The 11410-nt window shown below is 44.9% G+C and overlaps 1 protein-coding gene and 1 long non-coding RNA gene across 5 annotated transcripts in view; one reads left to right on the top strand and one right to left on the bottom strand.

Moving 5' to 3' along the window:
• Nucleotides 1–1552: 1552 nt before the first annotated feature.
• Nucleotides 1553–4953, bottom strand: LOC103879075. The gene is made up of 2 exons (XR_002518228.2): nt 3967–4953; nt 1553–2473 (listed from the first exon to the last, which is right to left on the bottom strand). It is a non-coding gene; the product is annotated as an uncharacterized LOC103879075 (long non-coding RNA).
• Nucleotides 4954–5818: 865 nt separating this feature from the next.
• MPHOSPH8 (M-phase phosphoprotein 8) overlaps nt 5819–11410 on the top strand; it is a 34961-nt gene continuing 29369 nt past the window's right edge. For 3 of the 4 annotated variants that reach the window (XM_031655747.1, XM_031655748.1, XM_031655745.1), the window contains exon 1: nt 5819–6139. In XM_031655747.1, the coding sequence (XP_031511607.1) occupies nt 5930–6139 (210 nt within the window). In that variant the 5' untranslated portion in view covers nt 5819–5929. The remainder of the gene's footprint in view (nt 6140–11410) is intronic. The other variant, XM_031655746.1, reaches the window with a different exon arrangement.

The raw sequence follows: 11410 nt of genomic DNA, 5'->3' as shown, positions 1-11410 counted from the left end.
CATAGATTTATAGTTATATTTTGCTTTTATCTTTTAAATACTATATTAGAATTAAAATTGATTTATACATAAACATTACAATACTACGTGGTTCTAAAATTGTCTATATGTTTACCTTTACCAGGAAGCTTCATATTTTCCTATGTTCTTATATTGCTTTCTAGAATGCTTTCATTTCAACTTGAAGGACACTTCAGTATTCTTTGTAGAGTGGGTCTACTGGTAATGAGCTCCCTCAGCTTTTGTTTATCTGGGAAAGACAATTTCTCCTTCATTTTTGAATGACAGTTTTGTTCAGGTATTTTTTTGGCTGGCAAAGGGTTTTTTTCTTTCTTGTTAAAATTACTTTGACTAGATTATCTTGCTCCCTTCTGGCCATTAAGGTTCCTGCTGAGGTATCTGCTGATCATCTTATAGGAGCTCCATTGCATATGTTCAGTCACTTTTCTTTTGTTGCTTTCAGGATGCTCTTCGCAATTTTGACAATATGTGATTATAGCATGACTCTATGTGGGGCTCGCTGGGATTATTTTTGTTGGAGTTTGTTGAGCGGCTTGAATTTGTATGGCAATTTCTTTCCTCAAATTTGGGAAATTTGGGGTCTGATATGGTTTGGCTGTGTCCTCACCCAAATCTCATCTTGAGTTGTAACTTCCACAATTCCCATGTGTTGTGGGAGGAACCTGGTGGAGGTGATTGAATTATAAGGGTGAGTCTTTCCTGTGCTGTTCTCGTGATAGTGAATGAGTCTCATGAGATCTGATGATTTAAAAACAACAACAACAAAAAAGATAGGAGTTTTCCTGCACTAGCTCCCTTCTCTTGTCCGCTACAATGTGAGATGTGCCTTTCACCTTTCGCCACGATTGTGAGATCTCCCCAGCCCCGTGGAATTGTGAGTCCAATAAACCTCTTTCTTTTGTAAACTGCCCAGCCTCAGGTATGTCTTTATCAGCAGCATGAAAACGGACTAATACAGGCTCATTATTTCTTCAGGCAGGATCTCAACCCTTTCTCTCTTCTATGTTTGGGATTTCCATAATCCATATGTTGTTTCATTTGATGGTGTCCCATAAGCTCCTTAAGTTCCCTTCATTTTTCTTCATTTATTTTCCCTCTGACTCAATAATTTCAAATGAACTGTTTTCAAAGTTACTGACTCTTCTCTTTGGTCAAGTATGAACCCTCCAGTGAATTCTTCCATTCAGTTATTATATTCTTCAGCTCCAGAATTTTCATTTGGTTCTTTTCTATAGTTTCTCTTTGTTGATATCCTCATTTTGTACATGCATTGTTTTCCTGATTTTGTTTTGTGGGGTATGGTCTCTTTTAGCTCATTGAGCATCTTTAAGATGATTATTTTGGATTATTTGTCAGGTAATTAACAGATCTCCATATCTTTAGGGTCGGTTTCTAGAGATTTATTTTGTTTCTTTGAGCCATGTTTCTCTGCTTTGTATGCCTTGCAATCTTTTTGTAAGCTTTGGGCATTTCAGGCTGGCTTTATACAGGGTAAGACCTTCACCAGTCAACCAGCTAGAGATTCTAGGGCTTTTTCCAACTTTTTTTTGGCAATAGGTCTTCTCTGGGCTGTGTATATAATTCCTCAATTAAAGGTTTACTTGCCTCTTTTCTGCCTCCACAATCTCTTGCTCCCCTTGGTGTCTGTCTGTGGCACTACAGTCTTATTGTTGCCGTAAGAAGCTGTGGTGCTCACCTTTGATCTCAGTGATCCCAGCCTGGCATTTAACCCGCTGTTCCCATCAGCACTGCAAGTCAGGAGAGAGAGAAATCTGTTCCTTAGGCAGACTGTCAAAAGGCCTGCGCATTGGACTCATGGTTGGTTCCTTTCTCTTCTTCTCTCTTGAGGGAGAAGAGGATTGGAAATTTTCTCCCAATTATACCACAATGTGCTAGGGATAGGGAATAGCTAGGGTGACAAATAATCTCTCCTTGACCTCACTTTAGTCAGATTCCTCTGAACCCTCTACTTAACCAGGACTTGACCTTTGAGCTCCTGTATTCATCTTTGCATCACAAAACTGTTTCTTGCAGTCTTAGCAAGAATCCTCCACTCTTGACATCTAATCAAATTCATCATCCTCCACCATCCTCCAGATGACATTCAATCACCCTGGCCTGCCTTCAGCAAGAATCCTGTCACATCAGTTTTACCAGAATGTCACCCTTCCCTTGACGTTGCCTCTTAGTAATTTTCCATCCAATGCCCGCCTCCACCCCACCCCACCACCGCCCTGCACTCTGCTCTTTGACTGTAAATCCTCGCTTGTCTTGCTGTAACTATGGCAATTGTCCTTGCTTATCTTTACCAATGGCAAGTAAAATGCCACACAGTTTCCTACCTGTTGCATCTCTTGGCTTTGTGCACCTTCGGGTGCTGCAAACTCTCAACTGGTTTTTGGAGTTCTCGGAAAGGCAGTTTTGTCCATATGATGTTGTTAAGCGGATGTCTCTGTGGGAGGATGAGGGTCTGGGGTTTCCTATTCTCCATCTTGCTTATATTGCTTAGCACACTGTTACTTCGTAAGTACCTCAAAACTGGACTTTTTTGTTTTCTTTTTTGGAGATGGAGTCTCACTCTGTTGCCCAGGCTGGAGTGGAGTGGTGCGATCTCAGTTCAAGCTATTCTTCTGCCTTTGCCTCCCCAGTAGCTGGGATTACAGGTGCGCACCACCATGCCTGGGTAATTTTTGTATTTTTAGTAGAAACGGGGTTTCACCGTGTTAACCAGGCTGATCTCAAACTCCTGACCTCAGGTGATCCACCTACCTGGGACCTCCCAAAGTGCTGGGATTACAGGCGTGAGCTATCACGCCCGGCCCAAAACTGGACTTTTTTGATCTTCCTCTCCAAAACCTGCTTTACCACCATGTTCCTTAAACAACAAAAAGATAACACCTGCTGCCATACAGTACTTAAACTAGAAACTTAGGAATCATCCTTACCTCTGCTCTCTCCTGCCATGTCAAATTATTAACCAAGTATTCTTGATTTTGCTTCATAAATAGCTCCCGGACTGACCTGGTCTCGGCATTTCCTGAGGCCTCCCCAGCCAAGCCGAACTGTGAGTCAATTAAACCTGTTTCCTTTATAAGTTACCCAGTCTCTGGCAGTTCTTTATAGCAGTATGAAGAAGGACTAATACAGGATCTTACTCTGTGTCATCGAGGCTGGAGTGCAGTGGTGCTCAGGCAAGCCACAATCCTCCTGCCTCAGCCTGCAAATAGCTGGGACTACAGGTCCGTGCCACCACGCCCAGCTAGTTTTTTTGTTTTGTTTTTTTTATCTTTGTAGAGATGGGGTCTCACTATATTGCCCAGGCTGGTCTTGAACCCCTGGCCTCAAGGTCTCAGGTGATCCTCCACCTCAGCCTCCCAAATCACTCACTGGGATTGGGATTACAGGTATGAGTCACTGTGCCTGACAGACAGACATAGAGATATATATATATATATATATATATATTTTTTTTTTTTTTTTTTTGAGACAAGGTCACACTCTGTCACCCAGGTTGGAGTGCAGTGCAGTGGTGCAATCTCAGGTCACTGCAACCTCTGCCTCCCAGGCTCAACGGATCCTCCTACCTCAACCTCACGAGTAGCTGGGGCCACTGGCATGCACCACCATGCCCAATTTTTTGTATTTTTGGTAGAGACAGTTTTGCCACATTGCTCAGCCTGGTCACGTACTCCTGAGCACAGATGATCCTCCCACCTCAGCCTCCCAAAGTTCTGGGATTACAGGTATGAGCCACCGGGCCTGGCCTTATGTATTTTTTAATTGAAAATTTTATCATGAATATATGTACTTAAATTTTATTTAAAAACACATAAAAGCAGAGAATAGTATAATAAACCCATTAAGATTTAAAATATTTTAAATGTTGCCATGTTTTTCATCTCAAATTGTTATAAATCTAGAACAATCTTCTCCTCCCTCTTTTACCTTTAATTGGAAGAAACAGTCAGTTGTCCAATAGGATATCCCACATTCTGGATTTGTCTGATTTGTTTCCTTTTCTTCTTTCCCTTTTCTTCTTTCCTGTAACTGGAAATTACACTTAAAGGCCTGAGCATATTAATGATCAACATTTCTGTCAACAGAAAGCATACAGTCTGGTTGTTCCACTTTTAGTAATGCTAACATTGATCAGTGGACTTTCAAATGTGAAGCTAGATTTCCCCTACAACTAACAAGTAATCTGTGGATCAATAGTGCCTTGTGAATATCCAGTTCCTCATCACCCTTTCCTATAATGCTTTGTTCCCTAGATCTTGTGCACACATTATTGTGATTTTTCTAATTCCAACTTTTCTTCTATATTTATCTGGAATTCTGTAAAAATGAGCTGTCTCCCATCAACTAATTATATGGGTAATATTTTTACAGTTTTAAAATACCTAATTGTTAGTACTGGTGTGTGTCTTCCTGGGACTCCTTCCTGTGGGTCCTAGGAAGGCATACTATGCTCTGCTGATCTTTGTATTTGTTACTAATGCCTTCTGTAGTGATGGTACATAGGATGCATTTAATAAGCTCAACAGTATATCATCGAGTACTATCCTATTAAAGCTGAGTGAAAAAAAATATATCATTGAGTCAACTCGAAGATCTGGTGATTCTCTGCGAAAGGATTTGCCGGACTATAGATTATGCTTCAGTTAAAGCTCAGAGACTTGACAATGAGGCTTATCTTACAAATTAAGTCTACTGTTCAAAGAAACAAAAACAGAGAGTTTGATGCCATAAAGATTTCAGTTGCATATCCGAAATTCAAAGTGAGAAAAACACGTTATCCTTAAGTGTATCTTCCTAGCAGTATTTCGCTAACTTTGGGTGGCGTAATTTTTGTCAACTCTTCGCAACGTGAACAAATACTTTTCATCACGTCCTTCTCCGATATTTTCTTTTTTTTTTTTTTTTTTTTTTTTTTTTTTTTTTTTTTTGAGACGGAGTCTGGCGCTGTGTGACCCAGGCTGGAGTGCAGTGGCCCTATCTCGGCTCACTGCAAGCTCCGCCTCCCAGGTTCAGGCCATTCTCCTGCCTCAGCCTCCGAGTAGCTGGGACTACAGGCGCCCGCCACCACGCCCGGCTAGTTTTTTGTATTTTTAGTAGAGACGGGGTTTCACCATGTTAGCCAGGATGGTCTCGATCTCCTGACCTCGTGATCCGCCCGCCTCGGCCTCCCAAAGTGCTGGGATTACAGGCTTGAGCCACCGCGCCCGGCCTCCTTCTCCGATATTTTCAACGAAAACGCAAAGGGCGCTAGAACTTGAAAAACGGATGCTTTTTGGGCCGCTACGTTTCCTTGTCTTTAAACAACACTCATTAAAATATACGAACACTGTGAGTTATGTTTGATTGGATCATCCACACGTGCTAAACCTACCAAAATCCTATATGACTTCTGGGAGGCCGGTCCGCTCGGCTGGGGTTTCCGCAGCAGCGGGGTTCCCTTTCCTAGAAAGTCCGCGGCTCCGGCCCTCCCGGCGCCCGCACCTGAGGCTTCCTCGCCGGGGAATCAGGCACTGTCAGCTCCTCCGGGCCGCCCTCCGCCCGCACGACCCTCCTCCTCCCCAGCGTCGCCCGCCTCGCCCGCCTCGCCCGCCTCGCCCGCTCCCCTCCCCTCCTCGACCTTTTCCGCCACAGCTACACGCCGTCTCGACGCTCTTCCGCCCGGGGCGCCCTCCCTGCCCCGCCCACCTGCTTCCCGCGGGCCCCGCGTAGCGGCGCCGCGCCCGCCTTTCCACGACTGGCTTCTGTTCCTGTCACTCTAGGGTCCGAGCCCGCCATTGGTCGGCTTCCGTTACGCCGCCGATGTGGAGTAGGGCCGAGCGCGGAACGCGAGGAGCTGCTGGGGTGTGTGTGTCGCAGCGGGTTTTCCACGGCGGTTTGCGGAGCTGCCGGGATGGAGCCGGTTGCGGAGGGAGCGAGTGTGACCGCAGTCCCTGTGACAGCTGCCGACAGCACTGAGGAGTTGGCCGAAGTCGAAGGAGTTGGAGTCGTGGGCGAGGATAATGACGCAGCCGCGAGAGGAGCGGAGGCCTTTGGCGACAGCGAGGAGGACGGCGAGGATGTGTTCGAGGTGGAGAAGATCCTGGACATGAAGACCGAGGGGGTACGTGGGGGGGCCCCGGCGCGGGATGGGCGGGGAGCTGCGGGCCCGACGGGGAGGACGCGAGCTGGAAACAGCGCGGGCGGACCCAAAACAGGGGCAGGGGAGGAATGTGAGAGTTCAGTGCAAGCACGCGAAATCGTGGGAAAAGCGAAGTGACGTTTCCGAGTGCACGCTTAGGACCGAGTCTGGGAGGGAAGCTTCAGCGAATTTTGCAGGATCGCTTTGGCCTAAGAGACGAAGCAGTCCGGGATGTGGTGTGTGGTGATCACAAGGCTGCAGGCAGCTGGTGAAGGACTTCTGTAGTCGCCAGTATTGGGGCATGTGGTTGGAGCTGCTGCCCTTTGGAGTGATGGGATAGTGAAGTAATGCTTCTCGTCATGGTCCACTGTCCTCGCCATCGCTGCAGTGGTTTCCAAAACCTTAACTGACTCCCTGGTTTAAAATCTTCCGGAATTTTCATTTGCCCTCGGAGTAGAATCTCAATCTTACCCAGAGGGTGGCATTTAAAGGCCTTCATAAGCTGATCAGCATCATCCCTCCCTCCCCATGCGTTGTATAGATCGCAGCCACACAGACATACTTGAAATTCATCACACCATGCCTTGGTGTTTCCTGTTCTCCTGGCCTGGACAGTTCTCTGCCCTCTTCTTCTGGTGAAATCTTACTCCATCTTCCAAGGCCTCGGGGTGTAGTTCTCTGGGAAAGCTTTTTTTGACCCTAACCTCTGCAGAGGGAGGAGCCCCTTCTCATCTCTGCCCTTTTTACTTTTTGTATTGACCTCTATGAAGGCATTTAAGCCATTATCGTTCTTTCTTTGTCTCTCCTGCTTTATGTGGGCTCCTTTAATCCAAGGGGAAACATGGACAATAAGAAAATAATCTGTTTCAGTAGATGGATGTGAGGTACCCAAAGGGCCCCACAGTGGTCATTCTCTATGTTGTGTTCTTTTCATTGTCTCTTATTTCCCATTGGTCATATGCTGCCTTGTGTCATTTTTTTGCCTATTCATTCAGCATTTTTTAAATCAACTACTGTATGCCAGGTGCTGTGTTAGGTCCGGACAATATCGAGATTAATTGAAGCATACACAGTTGCTAACAGGGGAAACTTTTCCTGTCTGTGGGGAGTTAAGTAATTAAGATCTGATGTCATTAATATTGTTAATTGCAATAAAGATGGAAATGTTTTATGTATAATTTCTCCAAACATATTGTAAGCACCTTGAGGTGAAAGGAGGAGCCACTGTTAGACTATTTTGTATCACTTGCATTTAACACAATACTAGGCATGCAGGAGGTATTTGAAAAACATTTGGCTAGGGCCGGGCGCAGTGGCTCATGCCTGTAATCCTAGCACTTTGGGAGGGTGAGGCGGGCAGATCACGAGGTCAGGGATTCGAAACCAGCCTGGCCAACATGGTGAAACCCCGTCTCTACTAAAATACAAAAAAATACAAAAATTAGCTGGGCGAGGTAGCGAGCGCCAGTAATCCCAGCTACTCAGGAGGCCGAGGCAGGAGAATTGCTTGAACCCCAGAGGCGGAGGTTGCAGTAAGACGAGATTGTGCCAGTGCCCTCCAGCCTGGGCGATGCCCTCCAGCCTGGGCGACAGAGGGAGACTCCATCTCAAAAAAAAAAAAAAAAAAAAAAAAAATTGGCTACAAGGATAAAAATCTTTAGAATTAAGATGATTCTCATTCATACAGTGTTTAATTTTGCCAGCCTCAAAGATTGTAAGCATTGTGTACCTAAAGCCTCACCAGTCTAAAGAGGGTGAAACTGGCCGGGCGCGGTGGCTCAAGCCTGTAATCCCAGCACTTTGGGAGGCCGAGACGGGCGGATCACGAGGTCAGGAGATCGAGACCATCCTGGTTAACACGGTGAAACCCCGTCTCTACTAAAAAATACAAAAAAACTAGCCGGGCGAGGTGGCGGGCGCCTGTAGTCCCAGCTACTCGGGAGGCTGAGGCAGGAGAATGGTGTGAACCCGGGAGGCAGAGCTTGCAGTGAGCTGAGATCCAGCCACTGCGCTCCAGCCTGGGCGACAGAGCGAGACCCTGTCTCAAAAAAAAAAAAAAAAAAGAGGGTGAAACTAAGAAACTTACATGTGTAAGGCAATTAGGCTTTAGTGCTGTGAGTTAAAATTCAAGTTCTTGCATTTTTAGGTGCTCTTGTGAAGGAGTGATTTATAAGATTAAAGGTGATATGGCTTGGCTGTGTCCCCACCCAGAGTCTCATCTTGTTGTATTCCCCATAATCCCCACGTGTCAAGGGCGGGACCAGGTGGAGGTAGGATCATGGGAATGATTTCTCCCATGCTGTTCTTGTGATAGTGAGTCTCAATCTGGTGGTTTTATAAGCGTCTGGCATTTCCCCTGCTTGCACTCACTCGATCCTGCCACCCTGTGAAGAAGGTGCCTGCTTCTCCTTTGCCTTCCGCCATGATTATAAGTTTCCTGAGGCCTCCCCAGCCGTGCTGAACGGAGGCAGTTAAGCCTCTTTCCTCTATAAATTACCCAGTCTCGGGTATTTCTTCGTAGCAGTATGAAAATGGACTAATACAAAAGGTGTTAGCGGAACAGGACTATGGCAGTTTTCTCTTCACTGCTGAGTGAACCAGCCGGTTAGTTAGCCACCTAGCCATTGACAAACTTAAGGGCCCTGCTAGCGGTTTGTTAGGCCTCCTTATAGTCTAGTCTATAGTCTATAATCAGAAACACTTAGAATTGATTCACTTTTTACTAGTTCGTAATATTTCTTGATTCTAACTATATGTGTGAATAATTAACATAAGAACTGTGGAAATACATGCATACACCACTATTCCAAATTATTATAATTTATTTGGGGTAATAGAGTAAGCAGAAAATTAAATTCTAATACTGTATATTGCTTAATTTCCTTTTTTTTTTTTTTTTTTTTTTTGAGACAAGTTCTCTGTTGCCCAGGCTGGAGTGCATTGGCATAATCATGGTTCTCTGCAGCCTTGACCTCCCAGGCTCAAACAGTCCTGCCACCTCAGCCTCTCAAGTAGATGGGACTATAGGTGTGCCCTACTGCGACTAATATTTTAATTTTTTGTAGAGATGGGGTCTCCCTACGTTGCCCATACTGGCCTTGAACTCCTGGGCTCAAGTGATCCTCCACCCTAGGCCTCCCAAAGTGCTGGGATTTACAGGCGTGAGCCACCGCGCCCGGCCCAGTTTTTTTATATTTTTAACAAACATTTTAAACTGTTGCTCTAGTGTATATGATCTGGTAGAACAGGGGCCTGCCTTTTAGTTTGGCTCACTGATTAAAGGGAACTTTGGCTACCAAGAAATAGACTACTTCTGGAATTTTGAAGTCAAATTTATAAATCCTAGGGCCATCATGCAATTTCCTAATACATGGCAAAACCCTGGACAGTTTTTTGGATTTACATGACTCCATACAAGGACATGGAATTCAGGGATTTCATCTGTATTTGTACACTGCCATGCTCCTAAAACTCAAAAGGTTCCTGAAACATAGTGGCTACGTTCAATAACTATTTGTTGAATGAGTGAATGAATGAAGCATACCAGTTGAAGTAAAGGGTAACAATTATCAGTAAATTAAATCTGGAGCTATTGAAAATTGTTCTTAATATCCTCCTTCTCATCAATTAGCTCAAATTTCATTGATAACTAGCATTAGATTAATAACTATGTTAATGTAAAAGGTAGTTTTCTAGTCTCCACTGCTTTTTAAAAATTATCAGAAATGTTGTAAGAATTAGATAGACTCTCGTGTACCTTTACCCTGATTCTCCAGTTGTTAATCATTTATCTATTTGTCTTTTTTTTCAGTTTATATACATTTTTGTCTGGCCCATTTGAAAGTGGTGTTTTTGGCCGGGCGCGGTGGCTCAAGCCTGTAATCCCAGCACTTTGGGAGGCCGAGATGGGCGGATCACGAGGTCAGGAGATCGAGACCATCCTGGCGAACACAGTGAAACCCCGTCTCTACTAAGAAATAAAAAAAATAGCCGGGCGAGATGGCGGGCGCCTGTAGTCCCAGCTACTCGGGAGGCTGAGGCCGGAGAATGGCGTGAACCCGGGAGGCGGAGCTTGCAGTGAGCTGAGATCCGGCCACTGCACTCCAGCCTGGGCTACAGAGCGAGACTCCGTCTCAAAAAAAAAAAAAAAAGAAAGTGGTGTTTTTAAGGGCTATGTTGAAGAATGCATTTACCACCATTTTTATGCACACACACAAATAAGGATCATTTTTGTTCCCATGACCTGTTGCTGATAAAATTAGCATATTCATTTGCTGTTTATAATAACTTTTCATATGATGCTTATTCTTTTTTTTTTTTTTTTTTTTGAGACAGAGTTTCACTCTCTCGCCCAGGCTGGAGTGCAGTGGTGTGATCCCAGCTCATTGCAGCCTCTGCCTCCCGGGTTCAAGCAATTCTCCTACCTCAGCCTCCTGAGTAGCTGGGACTACAGGTGTGCACCCCGACGCCTGGCTAATTTTTTGTATTTTTAGTAGAGATAGGGTTTCACTGTGTTGGCCAGGATGGTCTTGATCTCCTGACCTCGTCATCCACCCACCTTGGCCTCTCAAAGTGCTGGGATTACAGGCATGAGCCACTGCTCCTGGCCCTGATGTTCATTCTAAAACCAAATATATTGCTTTCTTTTAGGCAGTTCTGCATGCTATTGACTAAGATTTCTTTTCTTTCCCCCCATTCATGCAAGCTTAGCTGTGCTGTCTCATCTTTAATTTCTTCAGTTTTAATTATGCTTTTACAGAAGACAGAAGCTCTTACAAAGTTGTATACAATAGTTTTCCTTTTGTATATTATTTTGCCCGAAAGAATATGCATATATTCTCAATGGATAAAATCACCATCTTCCCACCCATTTAATGTAGCTGAACAATAAGACTGCATTGATGTACTCTTAACTATTATTTTAAAATTTTAAGGCTTTTCAGGCTTATCTTTAAAAGTTAAGATTTTGAGGCCAGGAGTGGTGGCTCAACGCCTGTAATTCCAGCACTTTGGGAGGCCAAGGTGGACGGATCATGAGGTCAGGATATCGAGACCATCCTGGCCAACATGGTGAAACCTCGTCTCTACTAAAATATAAAAAATTAGCCGGGCATGGTGGTGTGTGCCTGTAGTCCCAGCTACTCGGGAGGCTGAGGCAGGGGAATCACTTGAACCCAGGAGGCGGAGGTTGCAGTGAGCCAAGATCGCACCACTGCACTCCAGCCTGACAGAACGAGACTCCGTCTCAAAAAA

The sequence above is a fragment of the Papio anubis genome, chromosome 15 (genome assembly GCF_008728515.1).
Source record: "Papio anubis isolate 15944 chromosome 15, Panubis1.0, whole genome shotgun sequence".
Taxonomy (NCBI): Eukaryota; Metazoa; Chordata; class Mammalia; order Primates; family Cercopithecidae; genus Papio; species Papio anubis.
Note: the sequence above shows the minus strand (reverse complement) of the source record. Positions and strands in the feature narration are given on the sequence as shown.